Source organism: Ooceraea biroi, chromosome 6 (assembly GCF_003672135.1).
Source record: "Ooceraea biroi isolate clonal line C1 chromosome 6, Obir_v5.4, whole genome shotgun sequence".
In the NCBI taxonomy this organism is placed as follows: Eukaryota; Metazoa; Arthropoda; class Insecta; order Hymenoptera; family Formicidae; genus Ooceraea; species Ooceraea biroi.
The window spans coordinates 13540270-13562337 of NC_039511.1; the positions used below are offsets into that span (position 1 = coordinate 13540270).

A 22068-nucleotide genomic window follows, 5' to 3' on the forward strand; every position below is an offset into this window, starting at 1 on the left:
TACGATCCAGTGAGTTCTCGAATTATTCAACCGTTGACGATCTTGGCGATACGACCACCGATGGACTCTGTGTAAATATGCTGCATCTAAAGTGTAAAACTTCCAGTTTAAACATAAAAGCTATTCACAAATAAATATCTTTTTATGTATGTAATTGCAGAAAGTAGAACTAGAATAATAAATAATAATAAAGTTTAATAAGTTAAATTAATAAGTTTATAACATTTTATCTTTTCTTTTGTCTTATTTTCCATCTCGTACATGTTCCAAGCCTAATGTTATCTAGTGTTTGAGAGCAATTAAGGCTTTTTACTTGCAGGAAGTTGCACGGGCGTGCACAACATGTGTTCGAGTTAATTAGAATCAAACTTGATGGCACGTGCCTTCGTGGGTCATCTTTGAAGCATCCTGGAAACACATTAAAGGGAAATATTGAGGTTCATAAATCATGAAAATTTATTCATGATTGATGACAATTTAATGTCCTTGCTTGAAAGGGAGACGGTAAACTGGGATGTCATTTGTATAATATCATACAATGTATTTTAACCCTTTTTTACGCAAAGTACACGCAGACAATAGGTGAGGGAATTATAAAAACTCGATCGTGCAAGCTGAAACTTGATGGCTTACGGTGTATAACTATTTAATACACCGATCGGTCGACCAACGGATGTTAGCTGGTCTGGTGTACGTACGAATGTTCATGCGTCGATCTTTCGCTCTAATGCCTCCACCTGGATATCCGTGGGTGGTCCCTCATGCGCTTGAGAAGTTACACCAGGTGTAGATTGAATGAAGAAAAGAAGTACGCTTTACTTTCCCAATGTTCTTCCATGGCAATATCGACTGCGAAGTTTTGCTCACGCCAAGTTCTCAAATTCTAAGATTCATGTTCTTCCTACATATTATTTTTATATTTACAATCATTATTATTTGTTTTCTTTAAAAGTCTAGAAATTAACATTCTCTTGTGTGTTTAAGTATCTGGATCCACGGAAATGCCATTCTTATCAGATTAACGCAGCCGAAAATAGAGAGAGATTGATTGGCAGGCAGACTTCGACAAGAGTAGGCAGAAATAACAGGAACAATCCTTCGCAGTAAATTCGATTGTTCGGAGGCAGGAACGGCCCACGCCGTCCGACCTGCGAGTTCGCCATGGGTAGAACGCTGCATGCTTATCGTTCGAGAAACTGGCGTGGTGCGACGGCATCGCGCATGTATGTACTGGCTCTGTGGTTGCTTCTCTAACAATACAGTAACGATAGAAGGCGTCGCTTACGGACAAGTTCGCCTAGCGCGTAGTCACTCAGGTACGTGTCTATCGGCGCGTTGCGCTGCGAAAATATTGCACTTGGGCGATTTTTGTACGCTCCCTTCAGGCGACGTTGCTTTCAGGTCTTGTTGGCGTGACGTTTCTGACGTTAATCCTCAAACAGGTAGCTTCTCGTCTAGATTATAACAGTCTCGTCAACATTCTCATGAACAAAACTGTAAACTGACATATTTCTAGCTACTTTGACGCGTCTGCTCCGAGCAGCTTCCTATGTTAACGGAATGCCAACAGTATTCTCAGGCGCCAGGTGTGAACGAACGAGTTACGTTTAAGGGGGGAGCCTGCTTTAGAACGTTGAAAATAAGGTATAATTTTACGAATTTTTTTTGGAGAAACTATACAGCGGATCATTATAAAACTTTCATGCATTTATTAGTACATGTTTAAAGATAAAAAAATTATTTTTTGATTTGAATATATCGCCTGTAGAGGTCGTCCTGGAGGCATCTTAGTGCAGCCGGCATTGTAAATTGGCGAGCATTCTCCTGCCTCCAAATTTCATCCAAACTGAAAAATTGAAATATTTTCTCGTTATTTATGAATTCCCATCGTCGATGAGCCTTTAATATTCATAAAAACATTAAGTTAAACAATTACTTTTGCGTGAAAAAGTTCAACGACTTTGCCTAAAAATCGTACTTTTGTGTTCTAAGCTCCACCATTTTGGCACTTTTCAACTTTTTTCTTCTCTCTTTGGTTCATCGACGATGGGAATTCATAAATAACGAGAACACATTTCAATTTTTCAGTTTAGACGAAATTTCGAGGCAGGAGAATGCTCACCAATTTGCAATGCCGGCGACGCGGCTGCACTAGGATTTCTCCAGGACGACCTCTACAGGCGATATATTCGAATCAAAAAATAATTTTTTTTATCTTTAAACATGTACTAATAAATGCATCAAAGTTTTATAATGATCCGCTGTATAGTTTCTCCAAAAACAATTCGTAAAATATACCTTATTTTCAGCGTTCTAAAGCAGGCTCCCCCCTTAACGTGTTGTTGAACTAACAGAATTAACGGATGTTGCTATCCCCTTTTTCGCCTACGGGCGTCGTCGTTTAGCGCTTATCCTCTTATTGTTACCCACGAAATATGCTAAGAGCGCAGCGCTTAACGACGTACTTTACTCTCCCAAAAAGGGATCCGTTCACGCCTCGCCAGAATCGCAAGAGCGAGATAAAGTAGGAGAAACAAGTTGCTGTTCCCACGCTGTGCCTGCTCGGGATGCTACAAGCACTTTCGCTATCCAACCTTATCGGAGCTGATGCATTGTGAAATGCACGTAATAGGTTAGCGACTGCAGTATTTTTGTTTGGGCGGTCCAGACTCGCATCAAGAGGCTCGCTCTTCCCGAGCAAGCGTACAAGTCAGCGCGCGCGCGAATGTAATAACGGTAAAGTGATTAGGTAATTACCGTAAACATGGATTGCCGCAATCCTCTGGTTTCTTCGAATATTGCTTCAATCCGCTGCGGAAAAAGAGTACCAAGCGACTTTTCGCAATCAGTTAGTCAAATATTAATTTCATCGCCGTTCTTTACTTACCATGTAATTAACTCAGCAGACTTGCCAGAAAATCATTCGATAGTTTTCTCTTTGCGCTACTTTTCTCAAGACAATGTTTCGGAAAGAACCAAATAAATAATAAATATATAAAATCATTTTGTATCTTTTTCCGTTCTTGATTATATTGAAAAAGATCTTCAATAATTCGGTTCTTTTTTTATTCGACATGAACAAGGAATGATTTCGTTGATTTAGCCTTCGTAACGCGAATGCCGTACTATGCCGCAGTCTTTCGTCACGGTGCAGCTGAATATCGCGCCTGTGCGCTTCCAGCACCTGTTTCCTCGACACCTGACGATGCCGTCCCGGACCCGCTTGTTCGTAGGGGTTCGCGAGCACATCGCTTATTTATGTAACATAGTCTGCGCCAGTCGATTGAGCCAACGACTGCTGATGTGCCGTAAACCGCATAATGCAGGATAAATTCTGCAATTTGTGGCTTCGATCCGGTCGCTCGTTCATTTACATGCTTTATGCAGCCTTGACGCTGTCTGTGGTCATAGATGAACAGTTAATAGATTTACTAACATTGCTTTTTAACCGTTTTATAATGATAATGTTTCTAAAGCTTTGAGACTTTGTATTTATTAAGAATATTTAACAGTTTAATTTATCTCTAAAAAACATTTTATAAAAATTAAGTTTTGCGATAGAGGCATGCGCCAGGAAGTTGGCAACCGTCTATACATGGATGTCTGCCGGTTACTCTTTCTCTTTCTCGTCTTACAAAACATTACAGATAATGATGATTGATCCGTAGATGGTGAAGTATAAACAAGATCTTTGTAAAAGGAATGTAACGTCGTCTTTATTTCACGAACTTAAGAAACTGGTATTACACAATTATATACGTCAGCGAGCTTAAAGGATCGCTTCATATGATAAAAGCTATATATTTTATGTTAATTATAGTTACAAGTTTTTTGTCGAGAAATCAATATTATTGCTATTAACATGAGCTATGGGTTACTCAAGTGTAAATCATGTAAGCGATCATGATCATGATCGTGAAAGTTCTGCGTTCAGTGTTCTGCACTCTGCATTTAGCTGCTTTCAGACAGATTCGTGACAGAATGACGTGGACCTATTAAAAACATACAATGGTACTATTGCAATTCGTAATACGGATAGCTACAATCAGAAATATTAAAATTCCTTCCTATTTAAAAATTGAAGTAAAAAATCAATAAATGGACAAGAAATTCTCACCACCAACACATGGCGGAGTCTTTCAAGGCGTTGTTGGCTTGGTCGTTGTGTTGGCGTGAATTTCGTAACACTTTACGTCACACGCGTAGCGTAGAACAGGACTACCGCATCCAGAACAATCAAGCTTTTTTGGAATCTACGATTACGACCGTCCCTTGCAATATACAGGCTATTTCAATTTCCAATGCGATACGTCTACCTGTACTACCTGAACGTTGGTTTGTTGGGTGCAAAGCCACTGATTATACGCGCACCCACCTGCAGCTCCTATTCCGTACGTAATTTGCGGTACCAATGAGATTTGAGGTATTATAGTTAACGATGGGAACTGCAACTTGGGAGGACGATCTACTGTAAATCGAAAACAAGTATAAATTAACAACTTGACTGAAATTCACGCTTCCTCGAAATCATGTTAAAATCATATTGCAGAAGCTATGATAGATTAATAACTACCCAGGCAGCACACATTGGTTTCAAAACCGTTTCATAACCATTTTATTGGAACGTTTATTTAGGAAAAAAATGTCCAACGAAAAAACGTTAGGAGAAACGTTTCTTTTTCGGCAAAAAAACGTTTCAGAAAGCATCAGAAAAATATTTATTAATTCTATATATCAGTGCCTCAAAGATAGACGGAGTTAAGTCACATTTTTGTAAAAAACTAGATTTTTATATTTTATGAATTACTCTCTAAATTTCGTACAGTGGAATCTCGCTCTTTTGCAATATCACTTCAAGTAATAGTGATCTCAAAAGTTTCAAAAGAAAAGAAGAAGAAAAGAGTATTGGATCGGTTTTCCGGATGGTTATTTATAAGGTGATAACACAAATGTTACTTGCGAGAACGTCACGTCTGGCCTGGCCATCTATCGGTCGCTTGGCGAATCAGAGGTGGGAATCACACACACTTGTGTTGATTTTTGTCTCTTGTTCCATAATCGAGTACATTGAAACGTATGATGTAAAAATAATTAATACTCGCAAAGTAAGTAGAAATTACTATTTTTTTCTATATTAATTATATAATGTCAAATCAATTTAATAAAACACATTTTTCGTTTCTGTGGAAAGGTGAAAAATACGTTTTTAAAATTTCGGTCTAAAAACGGTTTCTATTTAAACCGTTTCTTAAATGGTACTTTATGTTTCTTAGACATTAGATACGTCTAAGAAACATATATTAGGCTAACATGTGCTGCCTGGGTATGAAAGATTTTTGACTTACTAGGTGGGGAAACAGTTCCATCTCCATTTCCATTTCCGTTTCCATTTCCGTTTCCATTTCCATCAATCGGTTCATAGGTATTAATGACATTCTTGATGCCGATGTTTGTTGTTATATTAGTAGTTCTTAGTCTATCATTGACTGCAACGCACTTCCCTCCTTCCTCACATTCCCTTTCGTATTCTGTAATATACTGATGCTTGTATCTGATTCTCTTTGTGCAGTGGCCACATTTCTTTTCGCAGTCGTGTTCCAAGCGGTGATCGCACTTGTTCAGACACGTATCCCAACAAAGATCTGGAAAGTTTAATGATCTCTTATCGATTATACATAATATAAATAGATAATCGCAAGCTACAATTTTCTCCTAATAATAATTTTATACGCGGACAGAGTACTATCATTTATATCGGCAATTAATCAAAAATAGTAACTGATCAGGAAAGGATCGTCGCGATGTTGCTTGTCAGTTGCACAAATGGCAGTCGCGTTGCGCAACTGCGTCTTAAGTTACGTTATTCACACGCGGGGATGCAATATAATTTTAATTTAATAGTATCTCTCCAAGTGATCGTGTAGCAGTTGCATAATGCGTTCGAACAAAGTCTCCCGTGCGACACGCGAATCCGCATTTATCTCGATTGTATATTACAGCGATTATGGATGATCTACCAGTTTCTGACGGCACGTCGCCGCGATGATGCCTCTTCGGTCTCATTAAACACTTCACGTATTGCTTGTAGTCCGGATTCCGGCATTCTTGATGTACTTTTCGTTGGTCCTCGGTGATCGCGTCCTCGGTGACACCAGCCTCGTCTTTGCCCTGCGCCAGCAGTACGCTCGCGCTGAGAGCGGCGAGAAAATATACGACGAGCAAGTGCGCCGGTTCCATGGCGCCGAGATTTCTCAACGAAGTAATCGGGCGAGATGAGCGACTCAACCCTTTATAGCTTGAGCCGCTTACCGGGGCGGTCGGGTTAACGACCACCGTTTGCGTTTGCGTTTCGTCAAAGTCTTAGTAGAAGGTGTTTGCACGGCGCGCTCTCGTAAAGATACGTCGTCGCGCGTCGGCCAATATATTAACGCGCAAATGGTTATCTGCTCCTTAGCGAAAAAGAAAAATTGCAACTTCAAATTTGCACTGCTTATCGCGCATACCGGCCGCTGCGTTTCGTTCGCCACATAGAACTTCTCCGAAGTTTTCTCGCAGCCAAGTGTGCGCTTGTGCGTGTACAGCAGGCTGCGACATACGAAGGCAGGGGGTGAAGCGTTAGCGCACTCTTACATCGTTAGCTTCACCTCCTTTAATACGGCACGTTCCCGCGATGCGATAATAGTTGAAGATATGAAAAATCACGTTTCGGTTTAGTGACTCGTAACATTTCTAATGACTCGTGACGTTTCTTATTTTCAGTGAAAGTCTCTTAAGCTCGGCACTCGCGACTGTCTTCTCTTCATGATGCAGTCTTCAAACGCTATCTCACACCTGTTTGTTCCGCAAACACATTTACTCAAAACGTATTATCATTATCGCCATCACTGCGTGTCTGTGTACTACCGCGAGGAATTTGTTATATGTGTTAAAAGATGTTACGTTGATTAATCGAATATGATATAATGGATCGCTTGCAAAAAGAGTCGCTTTGTTATAATCAAACTGTGAAATCAGAAATTAATAAGTCGAAAACAAAGCATTACTTGATAGAAGTAGAATTTGGAATTTATTTCGAATCGAAACGTTTACAATTGAGATACTTATTCGGCGCGCAACGAAATAAGATTGAACAATGAAATTGTTCTTCGAATAGGTCAGTGACACTCAATCTTATCGCAGTATCTTGGATTATAGAAAAATTACGCTATCATTTCCCTTATTTGCTCTGCTCGATCGAATAGGTCAAGTAACAGCACAATATTGCACAAAAATAAATATAACTTTAGGATTTATCTATGTTCTTGAGAATAAACTATTTGAATGACCTATTTGAATCACAGTGAAAGAAGTGTTATCAACTGAATTTTGTCCATATGTCTTTTTTTTATTTAGTGGCTAGGTACAGTTATCTACTGGTATTTGACATAGATATCGCGGACAACTTTAATAGGCCAAATGATTATAAAATCTTTCACGCTCGTGTACGTGTGCATCCGCGTTTCCTCCGGTCATGTAAGTCGCCATTCAAGGGAAGATACCGTTATCATTACCGAATCATTACGGAAAGAAATCGCCAAAAGGATGACGTCAAAGTAAAAATTTAATTCGCTCGGCCTCTAGCAGTTGGATCTTCGCTACCCTAACTTTTTATTATTTAGTTTTTCAAACTACTCTTTATTTTCTTTCAGTAATTTTTAACATTTATAGGACATCAAGGTACAATGTTCTTCACAAACCTACGCATAAAATAAATACATCCTACAAATATATCACTTAATACCAAGTATTGGGTTGGCCAAAAAGTAATTGCGTTTTTTTTATATAAATAAAAGGCGCATTTTTCATGGGAAACAAAAACTTTATTAAACAATATATTGTCCATTTTGTTTGATTATCTTTTGCCATTTTTCAGGCAACTTCATGATTCCGCGCTCAAAAAAGTTCTTATCTTTTTCAGCAAAAAACAATTCCAAGAACGATTTGATATCCTCATCAGCAGTAAAGGTTTTACCATTCAAGGCGTTTTGCAAAGAACGAAACAAATGGTAATCTGATGGTGCCAGGTCTGGCGAATATGGTGGATGTGGTAACATCATGGTAACACATCCCATCCAAGCTGCAACAATTTTTCACGAGTGACCAAACTTGTACGTGGTCTAGCGTTATCATGGTGAAACGCAACACCTTTGCGATTCACCAATTCTCGACGTTTCTGTTTGATGGCATCATTTAATTTATCCAGTTGACGACAGTATACGTCTGAATTAATGGTTTGATTTCTTGCAAGCAGCTCAAAATACACAATACCTTTAAAGTTCCACCAGATTGACAGCATAATCTTTCTTTGGTGAATATCTGCTTTTCAAGTGCTTTCAGCAGGTTCATCACGATCTTTTTCGTTTGACGTTGTTGTAGACGATCCATTTTTCGTCGCCTGTTATCATACGTTTCAAAAATCGATCATCTTCCTCACGTTTCAAAAGAGAATCGCAGATGTCAATACGCTTAGTGAGATGAATTTCTTTCAGCTCATGTGGTACCCAAATATCGAGCTTACTAATGTATCCAAGTCGTTTTAAATGGTTCTCAACACTCGATTTCGATATGTTAAGATTCTCAGCAATCTCTCGTGTCGTTAAACGCCGATTCGAATCGATCAGTGCCTTTATTTTGTCATCATCAATTTCGATTGGCCTTCCTGAGCGTGGTGCATCTTTCACATTAAAATCTGCAGATCGAAATTTAGTAAACGAATTTTGACACTGCCGCAGTTTTAAAGCATCTTCGCCATATACATCAGATAACTTTGTATGATCTTGCACAGCGTTTTTCCCTTTTCGGAAGTAATAAAAGAAAATATGAGGAAAATGTTCTTTTTGATTTTCCATTTTGAAATCGACGGCAAACAAACAATTGTTAACAAAATCGTGTACTTTCTTTTTCTAAAACAAGCTCGAACTGTGAGTTGTTAACCTACATAATGAATTTGCGGCTTAGAATGAAGTTAGTTACGTTTCAAGACATGTATGTCCATCTATTGGAAAAAACGCAATTACTTTTTGGCCAACCCATAGATCAAAGGTAGGCGCGGTTGACGCGGACTTTTTAAACGCCCTGTATGCGGACGGCTATCCGGTGGTAGGGGACTACCGATCCTGCTCTCTCGTACGTGCTGGGCCCTATCCGCGCGCTCGGACGTGCAATGGCCGCCGTCAGCCGACGCGCTGCACGTCCGAAGCATCAATCGTCCTCGATTTTCCCATCCTAATTTGCCTGGAGAACGCCCGTGGAAAAGAAAAGGGAAACGGGGCAAAAGGAAAAAAATGCGCGATGCCTCGCTGTGACGGTACACATCATTCGACGCGAGTCGACGGGTGACGCGCGCGTTCCGCCCGATGGATCGTCGTCATCGCGTATGTCATTGACGCTCCTCGGCGAAAACAGTGGCCGACAACACGCGACCGATCGCGTTCGGGTGTGTTACGTCGTCGCGACCCAGTCGCTGAGACTCTCGCGGGGATCCGAGACGGACGAGCGGAGCGAGCGCCCCGCGCTGTGCGTCAGTGTCGCGCTGCTTCGTGAAGTTGCGCGAGAGAGAAGTACTGCTTCTCGGATCAGTGTACGGTGCATCGTTATGCATCTCGTGTATTTCGTTCGCCCAAGGAAGGTAATTGCCACTTCCGCGACGCTTTTGACAACGTCGCAACCGCGATATCTGCGAATCCGAGATTCGCAGGATGTGATATAACTACATTCCGACTAGAATCGCGTTGCTCTTTTTGAAGTTAGGCATTTTCCGTGATTGGAACGTGATCCTGTTTTTCAGATAGGATTATCGAGATCTGACGAAAGTTGAGTACGCGTTAAAAAGTGTTCGAAAGATGTGATAACGGGGAAGTTTCACGCTTGATCGATCCCATTCTCGAGTGAGTAATTCGTCCAATCTAACTGAATTAACGCGCTTGAAACCAATGACATCTTCGCTCGTTACGCTTTGTCTCTCCCATTGCCTGTGACGTTTGTAAAAACGAAGAAAAAACAATATTATTTTGAAGAACGTATTAACTGCTCGGAAAAAGAAAACCATCGAATTACGTATATTATACAGTCTGACGTACTTTTCCTATGGTTAAATGAAAGATTGCCGCTAGGTAGACCGTACTTTAACTCTCGTAGGAATACTTGCCGTGAAAAAAACATATAATCGACCATCCTGTTTAACTTCTGTAAACCAAGATTAAATTTAAAATATAAAAATATTCTTTAATTTAAAAACCCATTATCAGAGGAACGCGTAACTCGTTTTCGTCAAAGAGGCGCGCAATGAACAAGAAACGAGCTAGGAATGCGTGTCACCGTAGGATAGACATCGTATTTCGAAAATAACACATATTCGAGATAATTTCGAATTATCCGAGCGTATCAACAACGCTTTCGTTTTTGGCGGGGAAATCCTGTCGGTCGAGTGCGGGGAAAAGCATTGCAAGTTGAGAAAGTCGCTTTTTGCGCAATAAAAACTCGCTGACCTGTAACTATAACGTTATTCGAAAGAAACTCATATCAAGTGATATTTGAGATTCCAATCATAGTTGTAGCGACTTCTATTTCTACTAATGTATTCCATAATAATAAATAACTCTGACAAATAAATTATATGAATAGTGAATATTAAGCCTTTCAGAACTAATTATTAAACAATAATAATTGCGCGTACTTATAGTTCAAATAATTACGAGGAAACATATAAAGGGAAGAATGCGAATCAGGCGCGTTACTTAAAAACTTAAAACGAATATTTATACGCATCGAATATACGACCGACGTTATTCGTCTCAATATAGGAAACATATGCCAGCACTGCAGCATATATTTCTCGTTCGTTGGTCAAAAATCGGCTATCGTGATGGCCCGATCGTCTTGAGGACATTGAAGAAGAAGCGATGGCAACGAAGGTAAAGAAGAGTCTCTCGCCTCCAACGGGATCTCCTTGGTACGGCAAAGTTTTTGAACGTTGGAGGAATCGAAATCAGGTCAGTCCTGGTACGGTCGAGTTGCCCGACTGCGACTTCTTTATCGTGGCACCACGGCGCACACTGCGCGTCCTCAGGCCAACCCTGAAGAGCGGTTGGTACTACGAGAGCACGACGATCGATCGACCGGAATCCGTCAACGACAATTTCTTCTCTCGGTGGGCCAGGAGACCCCATCCGTCCGGCAACTGTAGGTGTTCCTTCCGTCAATCCGTTGGCGCATTGAGTACCACCGAGGAACGAATCATATCCGCAGAGTTGAATCGTATACGAACGAGTCTCTGCGGGGCTGAAAGAAACGCACGCGACTTGGAGGAACTGGAACAGAGAGTTTCGGTGAATTTACAAAAACTGCGCGGCAGTTCGATCGCTGATCACACGAGCGAGGCTCGGACGGTACCCTCGATGTTGACTACGGATCGTCGATCGTTCGAGCAAAGTGCGAAGCAACAAATCGTTAAGGACTTGGAAGGGTAAGTTTGCTCATTGAAACGATCTATAATATCAAACAAAAATAGGCAGAAGAGATTTTAGAGATCATCATGGAACAAATGTTTTCAGTATAATAAACCCATCCAGGCTCTAGTGCGATTTTATGTATATTAGTGATTTTTTGTAATTTTTTCCTACCTGTTGACGAGTGGTTATTATAAAACTTGACATTTCCGCTATGATCATCCAAAATTTCAAGGCTGCGTCATTAGTTTTTATGTCAGTATCTTATTAATGCTCGCCGAAAAAACACTCTTCGTATCGCATATAGGATCAGAAAGATATTTTAGGATAATTTTGCACAAAAATACTACTAGAGATAATTCTTGTTAAAATATATTGTTTCCGAATTAATATACTAAATAGAACATTTGGTAACAATGCTTTTTATGTAGAAGAATGTTTCATACAAAATGCAATATATAAAAATTTTTAATAATTTAAACTTTCTATCATGTATCCAATTCTTCCTAATTCTGTCCTACATGATTAAATTTGCAAAAGTAGCACGCTATGAATAAATATGTGAATTATATCAGGTACATCAATACGCTTCTGGAAGAAGTACTTGATGACACCGTTAAGCACATAGCTGGCATAGAAAGGAATAAGAATGTTCAGCATTCTGAAATAACATGGAAACGAATGAAAAATGGATTAAGAAATTATTCTGATGAAGATCCGGATAAATCCAAAGATCAAGTTTCGATAAAGAGAGACGATGATAGATCCTTTATCGATATTAATTCCTCTTTCCCAATGGATCGGACACAAGAACAATGGAGCACAGAAAATGAGTGTAAAAAGCCATTTGCCAGGGTTTCGGTAGCCGAAGGTTACGTAAATCCAGCTTTTGTCGGTTCGATGGACGAATTATCTTCTCTACACTTCAACCGTTCTGCAGAAACGAGTAAGTGATAGATGTATAAACAATTTTACAGTATATATCGCGGGGGATATGTTCCGCGTTATATGAACCCGTGTAACACGAACTGATGTCTATCATTTCGTCATATCTGAACGCGCAAACTTCCAATTCTTTCATTAGTAAACGTTAATCGTTTTCCATTGGAAAATTAGATTTTTTCCGGAGAAAAAACTAATATATTTAATTAAAAACTAATATATTTATAATATTTTTATAGTATTATTTAAGTATTCTTTTTGAACCGTAATCTACATAATATATACAGGGTGTCCCGGGTTTTAACCGACAAACTGCGGGAGCATATTCTACTAGTGGAAATAAGAAAAAATTCTTATATCGAGTTTGCTTAGAAATGCTTTATTACAAAGTTATAAACCAATATTGAAAAGAAATATGAGATAAGTAACGACGGAACATAGTGTAGAATTTGCAAGGTCGAAGATGTTTATGTTACGTGTATTCACGTGTATTCATGTTCACTATGTTGAAACGATTCAGTATGATTGTTACTTTCACAACAGTAGCCGTTAGATTTCAATCGTCGTGTCAACTAGCAATTACTATCAGAATGCCAAAAGTGTTTTCAAATGAGGAATACACCGATATTCATTTCGTGTACGGATTCTGTGACGGAAATGCACGAGCTGCCGTACGAGAGTATCAACGTAGATTTCCTAACAGGAGAGTACCAGATAGATTTAAAGCAACGAATTACTAATTCAGTTACCGAGATGCAACAAAATTTTCAGGAATGTCGTACCGTAACAAATTCTGTACTACGTCGATGTCTAGCTTGTATCGATGTGCAAGGACAACATTTTGAAATGCGTCACTAAATCATTGCGTAGATAATTTATATTTTTGTGAAAAAATCCGTTGTTACTTATCTGATATTTCTTTTCAATATTGGTTTATAACTTTGTAATAAAGCATTTCTAAGCAAGCTCGATATAAGAATTTTTTCTTATTTCCACTAGTAGAATATGCTCCCGCAGTTTGTCGGTTAAAACCCGGGACACCCTGTATATACCTTTTTATTATTTTGATATTGGTTTCCATTGAACAGCCAACTTGTATCTTGGAATATCGGCGAATACAGAGAGCATTACTCCGGAACAATTGGACTGCGTGGACTCTGGAATAAATAGCGTAGAGACGATCGAGTTCCAACTTCCTGATCAAGAACCCAGTTTTGAGCAGTCCCTTTTACAAATTATTGATGAGAAGTTGGGAAGAGGCTTTTCGATGGATAACTCAAAGGAGAATAATTTAGAAAAAATTTCGCAAGAAACAGTCCCTGAAGAAAAGTATAAAGTAGACCCTATTAAGACGGTAAATGCGTCGTCAGATTGTAAGACATCAACGACCGATACTGATATTGATGCTCAGAAAATCGATTGCGAGGAGCGATTGGAAACTAATCCAGAGATTGATTTCGAGAAATCGCGTCTAGAATTCCAAAATAATGACGCGAATTTGTCCTTGAATACGGAGACTCTATCAAAATTCGGTGTTAAGATCAGTACAGAATTAATGGCAACTCCTCCTATCGAGCTCAAAGATTACGAGAAAGAATGGACAGAGTATGATGGAACTGCCTCGCAGGATAACGTTCGACGAAGTCCTCACAATTCTCTAACGTTCCGGAAGAATCGAAAACCAACCATAGTCTTCCTACACGGTTTCGGTTCTTCGGCGGAAGTCTTTGAACACCAGCTACAGTATTTTTCCTCTCTCGGTTACCCCTGCATCGCTCCCGATATGCTTGGGCATGGCATGAGCTCAGCGCCCGGTCGATCTAGAGATTATCACTTCGACAAGTTATTCAAGGATTTGGATGCTGTTCTACAGCATTATGCTTTCAAGTCCGGAGAGAAGTGCGTTTTAGTGGCGCACAATTATGGGTGAGTTGTTGTCTGTTTAAAATTGTATTTTGTATATTTTTTGTATAAAGAGGCTATAAACAGAATTTTCTTAATTTTATAATATCGATAAAATTGTGAATCTGTAAATATCCTAAATAATATAAATTTTATTTGATATATTTATTATTTATATCCTATTAAATTTTATTTTAGATGCAGCTTCGCTACAGCGCTAGCTTATAAGTATGATAGCAATATTCACCAGTTGGTGTTGATATCAGGTGGTGGCCCGATTCCACTGGCCCCGCCAAGCGCAGAGAGCGCAGGACACTGCTGTCTCAGAGCGATTCTTACACCGCTTTTGATGTGTGGTTTTCACCGAGATATTTTATATTCCGCGCGAGGTCGACAGCATCCTTATTGCGGCCAAGAATCTATGGAGCAGTGGCCGTCGCACATGAAATACGTACTGGATGGTATGATTTGGCCGGAAGGTGATTACGTTTTCCACAGGAGGATATGCACACCGACGCTTTTAGTGCATGGACTAAGAGACAACAAAGTATCGTTGATGCAGGAATGCCATATGGAAAGAGTAAGTTCGCGTAATCATTGATTATTATTTGCTTGATACATGAAAATAACAAATTAGATCTTGCATATCTATCATCTGCTTTTTTCCTTTTTTTTAAATATTAAATTAAATTAATTTGAATTTTTCAGACAATGATGAAGGCTTTTCTCGAAGCTATTCCAATGGCTGGTCACAGTCCTATGACTGAGTGCCCTCAGCAATTGAATCACATGATACATTGTTTTATAAACTTATGAAGGAACAAGAAACGGAAGTAGTAATATTATTTAATGCAAATCTATACATTCCTTTGAAATTATGAATCACTAAAAACGAAACGGACTGCCTGTCAAATCGTTACATATAACATCGAATTCATGTAATGTACATTCTAAAGAAGTTACTTTATGATTCGAAAAGATGCAATCCAATCGAATGATTTGATGAATGATGGAATAAATGATTAAGCTTTGCGGCCTCGTGGATGTGCCAAGATTTATAGAGATAAAATGTTTCATTTGTCTTGATCACTTGCAATAACTTTTGTACAATTCTAAATTTTGTCTGTAACGTGCATCGCTAAGCATGATATACGTGCGATTCTACTTTAAATTTGAATCTTTAATGTACCTGAATTGTTATCTATATATATATATATATTGTAAATGAACTACATAGGATATTTTGTCCTCCTATTTAAATCGAACACTTTTTATTCGAGACTCGTTTTTCCATGTGCCAGATAAAAAAAAGTTATTTAAAGTGATTCAGCAAATACTGAGCAGAGGCTATGGGACAGCACATAGATTTTACCAAAGATCATTTATGTATCGTTATTTCGTATACAATATTTCTAAATATAAGTTATACATTTTACAAATAAAATTGTGTATAGTACTGGTTATATCTTTGCAAAAGGTATTATTATTAAATCAGACATAACGAAATTAAACTATAGATCAGTCAGTGATGCACAAACAGATATTACACGCATTCGAGACATATCGTTATCAGCGATTTAGTAACTTTTGATTAAGCGGATTCTCAGCCGATTTCATCCACTCCTTCCTAAGTACTTGTTTCAATTGACTCAACCTTAATGTAGGATTTTGTTCTTTAATTATCGGCATCATTTTTTCCTCAAAGCTCGCGAATGCAGCCTTCAATCGTTTCTCTGGATGACGATCAATTTCAGGATCCTTTGTACTGAAAATTAAATAAAGAGATTAAGTTAATAAAAAAAAAGAAATATATTGTTATGGCAACATTTCAGAAAGCAATTTCTCTATGAAATTTCTATAAAATTCTCTATGAATTTCTATAAAACTTTGCAATTATTTTGATATAATTATATAGGTAGCACAATATTTTAATACAAAATTTGATATAAAAACTTTAATGTCTTGAAAATAATTACCTCAAAATAGATATAGCTTCGTCTATATTTTGAGCAATTTCACCCTCCAAAGTTAATCTATTCAAGTTCTCCTCGATTGGGTTTTCTTCTTCTTTCTTCTTCAAAGCTACTTGATTTCGTTTCTCAGTAACAGCAACAATTTCAGCTCTGGTAATCTTAGACGCTGACTGTTTGCCACCGACTTTTATAGTGGCCATTTCCTGTTCAAGCAGAGCTTTCGCTTCTGCCTTTTTCTCTAATTGCTGCTGTCGTTTCTTCTCGAGCTCTTCCTATACATTATATAAGAAAAATGTATTATACAACTTTTTTTATTCCAAACATTAACATATTTAGCAACATCAATCGAATGTTTATCGGAATAATTCTAAGCGTACTTGTTTTTGTTTCTTCTTCAATAGTTGTTTATTATTATCCTCCCAAGCTTTATCTTCAGCTTCCATTGCTTTTTTTATAGTTTCAGCTTCTTTGGCTGCCGCTTTTCTGACTCGGGCGGCAACCGCCTTACTATTCTCACCTACGAATTTCTTCGGCATATTGGTCTATAAAATATAAATTTTTAAAATACATATGCGCATTTGCATACGCTATATTTTTGTGTTTTAAAATTAGCGGACAGAAGTTACTAGATTACAGTTGGCAGTAGTTGCACATGCGCGCAAACACAATCAAGGTTGCCGAGATTCAGGTTAACTGATCGCAAAATAATTCACGTTTCAAAGTTGTCAAGGTACAAGAAATCACATACGTAGTATTATTCCATTTAAATAAATAAAACAACGACGAAGGCAACATAATTTCTGTTAAAAGCACATGATCACGCGGTACAAAAGCTGTTACACGTATTTAGTTGTCACGCGTGAAATGTCGAGACAACGGTCTGCGAAACGTGAGACGACACGAAGGGTGCCGACTACCGATGTAAGTGATCGTTCTGACTTTACACTCACCGATTCCTTAGAGCCTAAAAAAGACTCGATCATCTATCGCGAGAGTACGACATTTTCTACTCTATACTTTACCATCTCTAACATTCTGTCAGTTTTACTGACTAGCCACATCTACCACACTATCAAATACAAATGTTACTAGAGTACTTGCAGCAGAGAAAATTGAATTCAAGACAGCCTTGTGTCCAGAAATCGATCCGAGATCTCGATTTGAAAATTAGCCAATCAATTTGTAGCTTTTATAATTTTATAGAAAATGACGCACAGTAATCAAAATGCTTAAATTCAAAAATTTAACGCACAATTATTTAGCGTCTTATCATCAGTAATGTTGCAATTGCATATTCAAATAACTCTCTCGCAAAACCTGGAATGGAATACTTGTCCATATGAACGTTTTTTCTTAAAATTATGACCTCCTATAATATTTTTTTTTTCCCTGAGACATCCTGTAATAAAAATTTTAGCTGTTAATTAATAGCCGTTTCTACTAGTGCGGTATAAAAATTAATCCCTAATGATATTTGGTTAATTTAAATTAAGTAAGATAAGGGTTCCTATTATTAGCTAAAGGAAAGAGGATATTTAATTATACACATACATCAGAATACATAAAAAATTTAAGTATTCTATTCTTTTTCTTTTTTAACTGAATATACTATTTACAGACTCAATCTATGGAATCTGTAGCCTTAGATAAAAACGGACATGTAGCGATTAAAATTCAGGCTAAACCTGGAGCAAAGTGTAATAATATAACTGGTAATAAAAAATATTTTTCTCGATAAATTTTTCATGTTTGTTTATAAAAAAATAATTTCTTTAACGTAATTTCCATTACGATATTTGTTAAGGAGACGTGAATAAATATTTACAGATATTTCTAACGAAGCTGTAAGCATTGCAATCTCCGCTCCACCAACGGAAGGCGAAGCAAATGCTGAACTCGTTAAATATTTAGCTTCAGTCTTGGGATTGAGAAAATCTGATGTGTCTTTGGATCGAGTTAGTATTTTACTCTCGCGTGTGTCGAAGTTACAGAAATGTTTTTTCACTTTTCGTTTTTGCAGGGCTCCCGAAGTCGACAGAAGGTAGTTGTAGTAACAGGAACTTCAGCAGAGCAGGTTTTAATGAAGTTGAGAGCAGAGATGGAAAATTAGAGCTTTTCTTTATTATATAAAAAATGTTTTAAATCATTAATATAATCTCAATTTGTATATGTATAATTTTTCATTATAAATATATTTTGCATTTGCCGCATTTCTATATTATTTACTTTTTCTGTATATGTCTGTCAAAGTCAGTTATTTTATACAATATTATACAATTTATACATTTGTGTTTCTTGTGAAGATAATTATGGCATTATTGTTCACATGCATATTACACATAGAATTTCGTCAATATTGATAAAATTTAATGTATATATTAAAATTTATCCCAATAAAACTACGTACTATATAATTGCACCAGGTTCGATACTTCCAAAGATCGACATCGATTCCTTGAAATTTTACACAAATATTGCTGTGGCTAGTAGTATAACAAGAATTCGTTAAAATGTTTTGGCATAATTGCAGGCGTATGAAATTACAATGTTATAATCACAATCTGCTTGTGATTACAAAAAATTAGTACCTTTTTCTTACATGCCCATCACAAATTTAAAATATATAAATCATATTCATGGTTTTCACTCTTGTATTTCGAAAGCTTTGTCGTCGAGCCAGGGTCGAAAGATGGGTAGCGTCGATGGGTAATGAGCGCCTCGTTTGGATGGTGCTGTACCAGCTGGTGCACCCTCCGGTCTCAGAGGGTACGTAGCCAATACGATGGGTATTTGTAACTTGATTTCTTTATCCAAACTCTTTGGGCTTATAACAAACTGTAAGAAACGTTCATTGTCAGTGTCAGATAAATTTCTAAAATCTTACTATAATATATTATATATATATCGCTAATAACGATAACGCTAATTTGCAGCAAAACCTCATCAAGTTTGAAAAGACAAATAAACTCTTTAAATAACATATTTTTTTATTTTTCATAATTTTTTGGACACTTACGTAAACGTGATAAAGAACGTTAATTAAGTGACATCCTCTCAGATTCGTTGGTGGCAAAGGGGGAACATACATTTGTTCGTTTAGCCATTCCTCGCCTTCGCCCGGTCGAATTTTACCCCTAGAGACACTAGCCAACTCGCGAGTCTCGCTAGCAAGCACCTTCCCTCGACACAAGTACTGTATTGTTTCGGTGAGTGATGCTTTTGTCGACTTCATCGTCACCTGTTAATCCGAGATTTTTTAAAGCATTTGCAAGATATCGTCTATCAGCTATTAAGCATACTTCGGAATTATATTTATTACATACGCTAATTAATTATAATGTACCTTACTACGATTACTGACAGTCGCAGAAATACCGATCGTTTCCCCAGGTACGTATCCGCCCCGATCCAGACTCACCCTGCAGAATACCGGACCACCCGATACGCAAGAGACACCTACGCGCTGTTCGATCTCTTGCCTCGCAGGTTGCTGCTCAATTATAAAAGCATTTTATTGAAATACATGCTGGTTTTGCCAAATCGGTCGAGCTAAATGTCAAAGTAAAAATAAAAGGTATTTTTCAAAAAGCGAGACGTACCTAAATTACTGAATACTGAATTTTCGCTCGCGTTAAATAATATCTGTATTTATAATCGAACAATGCTTGCGCATGCATACGCGCATTAGCGAATGTTACCCGCCTACATAAAAATGTTCTTACGTGATCTTCTTTCTAGGAATGCAAATGCAATGTACGTGGCTGCCGGAGGCGGCAATTTCGTCATAATCTAGCAAGCACTATTATACATGTTGCAATTGAGACAACGCAAATGCAAACAAAGTACTGTGCGATTTTCTTTTTTAATTTGCGTTTCAAATCGTTTCTCGTACAATTGTTACTCTGATGTGTCAAATACATACGCACCTCAGTTTCTTTGGCACACGTTACGATATTTGCGACGCTTTCCATACAGGTCGATGACCAGTATTTGGAACTCGTTTATGGTAATCACGTTATTCGTTTAATCGCGTGCGCGCGCAAGAGCTATTCGCAATTTTAGTCAATTCTGTGAAAAGTTTGGGTATTCATACTGACTATTGGTAATAGTCCCTCATCGCTAGTGACAAGCGAAATATTTATTGATAACGATCGAAAAGTTGGAATTCTATAAGTGTCTTCTAAAGTTCGCAGATACATTTGTCGTTTGGTAATAACGTAAACGCTCACCGCTAATATCGGAGGTTCCAGATTTAAGTCTATCGGATTCATGACGATAAAGACTTGTTGATTTTTATGCGTAAGTCCACCTGGCTCGCGAAGAGCCGCCTTGCAATAATATTGCACCCATCCATGCTTTCCAAGGAAAGTAGAGGGTAGACCCAACGGTAAGCCCAATTTAAAGGGAAAGCTGTGTATGCCCGGGGAAAGTAATGACGGTCCTTCGCCTGTGCGGAATTTCACCAAAAACACATAAAGATATTAAAAAATCTCCAACCGTAGATTAAAGATGTAAATTATTAGGTCGTTGAATAATTCCTTTTGTATATCCTGCGTTTATCCTCGACGCGCAAGAAATTATTATTAAATTTGTTTTCGAATTGCGCTGATAGGTCGGTACTGCCTTTGCACTCTGCCTAGCAGCGCGGTTCAAAAACAAATCCAATAATTAATCTGTTGCGTATAGGAAGTAAGCGCACGAAATATGACAGAAATTATGCAACGACCTAAAATTATCTCTTTAATCACGTAATATCGTGATAAATTACGCGCAACGTAATTCGGTGTAATTGATTTACCTGGTTCACCCAACAGCCGCATGCGAAAATCGATGTAATTCTCTTTGTCGTAAACTCTCTCGGCACGTTGGCTGCGCACCCGAACTACCCCTTCTCCGATAACATGGAAGTGCAGTCCCGAGACACTACGGTCACATCGTTATCCCAATATTATTATAATTTGCGTTATGCGACGTATCGATCTAACATCGCGTCGTGTTGCGATAAAAAAGTTTCTTTTTCATGCGAAGAGCTTTTCAATCTGTCTATTTAGGGAACTCGTACGCACAAAACGCGATTATTTTGGAGCACGTCTTCTTTCAATTCCCTTTTTTTATGACATGTTATGGTGTACTTACTATGCTTCGTCGTCCAATTCGATGAGGACACGGCCGGACAAGAAGTGCCCGGGGAAATACAATAGATTCGTATTGTCGAAAAGTATTAAAAACTTGCTGAGCTTTCTCGTCATCCTGTCGTCGACGAGGATACCTCTCGCCGTATCCGCGGAGAGCGACAGCTCGTGCGGGCGTTTACGTCACCGTGGCTTCACGCTCGCCAAGCGCACGTCAAGGAACGCACAGAAGCGACCTTTTTCTATCCGCTACCTCTTGATGCGAGGCGAGAATCACTGGCTTGCATCATATCGGCACTTTTGTAACAAGGCACGCGTCGCTCTCTCTCTCTCTCTCTCTCTCTTGTTCTTCTTTCGCAAGGTTTTCTTTTACGTACTAGATGAATTGGTATCAACAGTGGTTGCGACGCACCTCCCGATGCATTTCGATTCGGTTTGCGTTTGCTTCGGCTGAAAATGGCGGCACGTGTCCCGCACTTTTCGCGACCGACGGACGATTGGGAGAGGATCGACGGGCAACAACTCGCCAGTACGGACTCCTCTGTTGCCTACCGCAAAACTTTCTGCCACCGTTTCGTAGTAGCTCGCTCCTTCTTGTCCATTCTTGGAGTCGCGTTCACTTTCGCTCCCTAC

The 22068-nt window shown here is 38.5% G+C and overlaps 5 protein-coding genes and 1 long non-coding RNA gene across 7 annotated transcripts; 3 read left to right on the forward strand and 3 right to left on the reverse strand.

The window, feature by feature from the left end:
* Positions 1-2127, forward strand: LOC105276994. Of its 2 annotated transcripts, XR_002192993.2 has the most exons (4): positions 1-93; positions 320-1316; positions 1402-1442; positions 1517-1638. It is a non-coding gene; the product is annotated as an uncharacterized LOC105276994 (long non-coding RNA). The 2 variants fall into 2 exon arrangements; XR_003406637.1 differs by lacking the exon at positions 1-93 and adding an exon at positions 2089-2127 and having other exon boundaries at positions 1312-1442; positions 1517-1586.
* A 1563-nt stretch (positions 2128-3690) lies between these two features.
* Positions 3691-6259, reverse strand: LOC105277047. The gene is made up of 5 exons (XM_026970742.1): positions 6018-6259; positions 5346-5642; positions 4326-4468; positions 4118-4253; positions 3691-3992 (listed from the first exon to the last, which is right to left on the reverse strand). The coding sequence occupies exons 1-4, from the start codon at positions 6235-6237 to the stop codon at positions 4140-4142; spliced, it is 774 nt and encodes a 257-aa protein (XP_026826543.1). The 5' UTR covers positions 6238-6259; the 3' UTR covers positions 3691-3992; positions 4118-4139.
* Positions 6260-9084: 2825 nt separating this feature from the next.
* LOC105277075 lies at positions 9085-15791 on the forward strand. Its single transcript, XM_011335227.3, has 6 exons — positions 9085-9926; positions 10842-11503; positions 12062-12432; positions 13517-14354; positions 14529-14910; positions 15039-15791. The coding sequence occupies exons 2-6, from the start codon at positions 10941-10943 to the stop codon at positions 15144-15146; spliced, it is 2262 nt and encodes a 753-aa protein (XP_011333529.3). The 5' UTR covers positions 9085-9926; positions 10842-10940; the 3' UTR covers positions 15147-15791.
* LOC105277069 (coiled-coil domain-containing protein 124) lies at positions 15697-17417 on the reverse strand. Its single transcript, XM_011335215.3, has 4 exons — positions 17254-17417; positions 16681-16845; positions 16307-16575; positions 15697-16095 (listed from the first exon to the last, which is right to left on the reverse strand). Exons 1-4 carry the CDS (start codon positions 17284-17286, stop codon positions 15900-15902), a joined length of 663 nt encoding a protein of 220 aa, XP_011333517.1. The 5' UTR covers positions 17287-17417; the 3' UTR covers positions 15697-15899.
* Positions 16852-18715, forward strand: LOC105277060 (UPF0235 protein C15orf40 homolog). The gene is made up of 4 exons (XM_011335204.1): positions 16852-17224; positions 17922-18015; positions 18131-18258; positions 18324-18715. Exons 1-4 carry the CDS (start codon positions 17117-17119, stop codon positions 18411-18413), a joined length of 420 nt encoding a protein of 139 aa, XP_011333506.1. The 5' UTR covers positions 16852-17116; the 3' UTR covers positions 18414-18715.
* On the reverse strand, positions 18536-21581 carry LOC105277052 (arrestin domain-containing protein 2). Its single transcript, XM_011335194.3, has 6 exons — positions 21440-21581; positions 21102-21226; positions 20533-20750; positions 19647-19793; positions 19320-19541; positions 18536-19138 (listed from the first exon to the last, which is right to left on the reverse strand). Exons 1-6 carry the CDS (start codon positions 21550-21552, stop codon positions 18947-18949), a joined length of 1017 nt encoding a protein of 338 aa, XP_011333496.1. The 5' UTR covers positions 21553-21581; the 3' UTR covers positions 18536-18946.
* Positions 21582-22068: the final 487 nt, after the last annotated feature.

What these genes read in the sequence shown, in the direction of transcription:
- LOC105277075 (XM_011335227.3), top strand. Translation starts at nt 10,941, where the DNA reads ATGGCAACGAAGGTAAAGAAGAGTCTCTCGCCTCCAACGGGATCTCCT. An exon ending in ATCGTTAAGGACTTGGAAGG is followed by an intron (nt 11,504 to 12,061) that starts GTAAGTTTGCTC and finishes GAATTATATCAG; the next exon opens with GTACATCAATACGCTTCTGG. An exon ending in TTAGTGGCGCACAATTATGG is followed by an intron (nt 14,355 to 14,528) that starts GTGAGTTGTTGT and finishes ATTTTATTTTAG; the next exon opens with ATGCAGCTTCGCTACAGCGC.
- LOC105277069 (XM_011335215.3), bottom strand. Translation starts at nt 17,286, where the DNA reads ATGATCGAGTCTTTTTTAGGCTCTAAGGAATCG. An exon ending in TTTTAGGCTCTAAGGAATCG is followed by an intron (nt 16,846 to 17,253) that starts GTGAGTGTAAAG and finishes TATATTTTATAG; the next exon opens with ACCAATATGCCGAAGAAATT. An exon ending in GAAGCTATATCTATTTTGAG is followed by an intron (nt 16,096 to 16,306) that starts GTAATTATTTTC and finishes TTTAATTTTCAG; the next exon opens with TACAAAGGATCCTGAAATTG.
- LOC105277047 (XM_026970742.1), bottom strand. Translation starts at nt 6,237, where the DNA reads ATGGAACCGGCGCACTTGCTCGTCGTATATTTTCTCGCCGCTCTCAGC. An exon ending in CGACGTGCCGTCAGAAACTG is followed by an intron (nt 5,643 to 6,017) that starts GTAGATCATCCA and finishes TAAACTTTCCAG; the next exon opens with ATCTTTGTTGGGATACGTGT. An exon ending in CCCAACAAACCAACGTTCAG is followed by an intron (nt 4,254 to 4,325) that starts GTAGTACAGGTA and finishes TCGTAATCGTAG; the next exon opens with ATTCCAAAAAAGCTTGATTG.
- LOC105277060 (XM_011335204.1), top strand. Translation starts at nt 17,117, where the DNA reads ATGATCACGCGGTACAAAAGCTGTTACACGTATTTAGTTGTCACGCGT. An exon ending in AAAGTGTAATAATATAACTG is followed by an intron (nt 18,016 to 18,130) that starts GTAATAAAAAAT and finishes AAATATTTACAG; the next exon opens with ATATTTCTAACGAAGCTGTA. An exon ending in CTGATGTGTCTTTGGATCGA is followed by an intron (nt 18,259 to 18,323) that starts GTTAGTATTTTA and finishes TCGTTTTTGCAG; the next exon opens with GGCTCCCGAAGTCGACAGAA.
- LOC105277052 (XM_011335194.3), bottom strand. Translation starts at nt 21,552, where the DNA reads ATGACGAGAAAGCTCAGCAAGTTTTTAATACTTTTCGACAATACGAAT. An exon ending in TGGAACCTCCGATATTAGCG is followed by an intron (nt 19,794 to 20,532) that starts GTGAGCGTTTAC and finishes ATAATTGAGCAG; the next exon opens with CAACCTGCGAGGCAAGAGAT. An exon ending in CTGTCAGTAATCGTAGTAAG is followed by an intron (nt 19,542 to 19,646) that starts GTACATTATAAT and finishes TCGGATTAACAG; the next exon opens with GTGACGATGAAGTCGACAAA.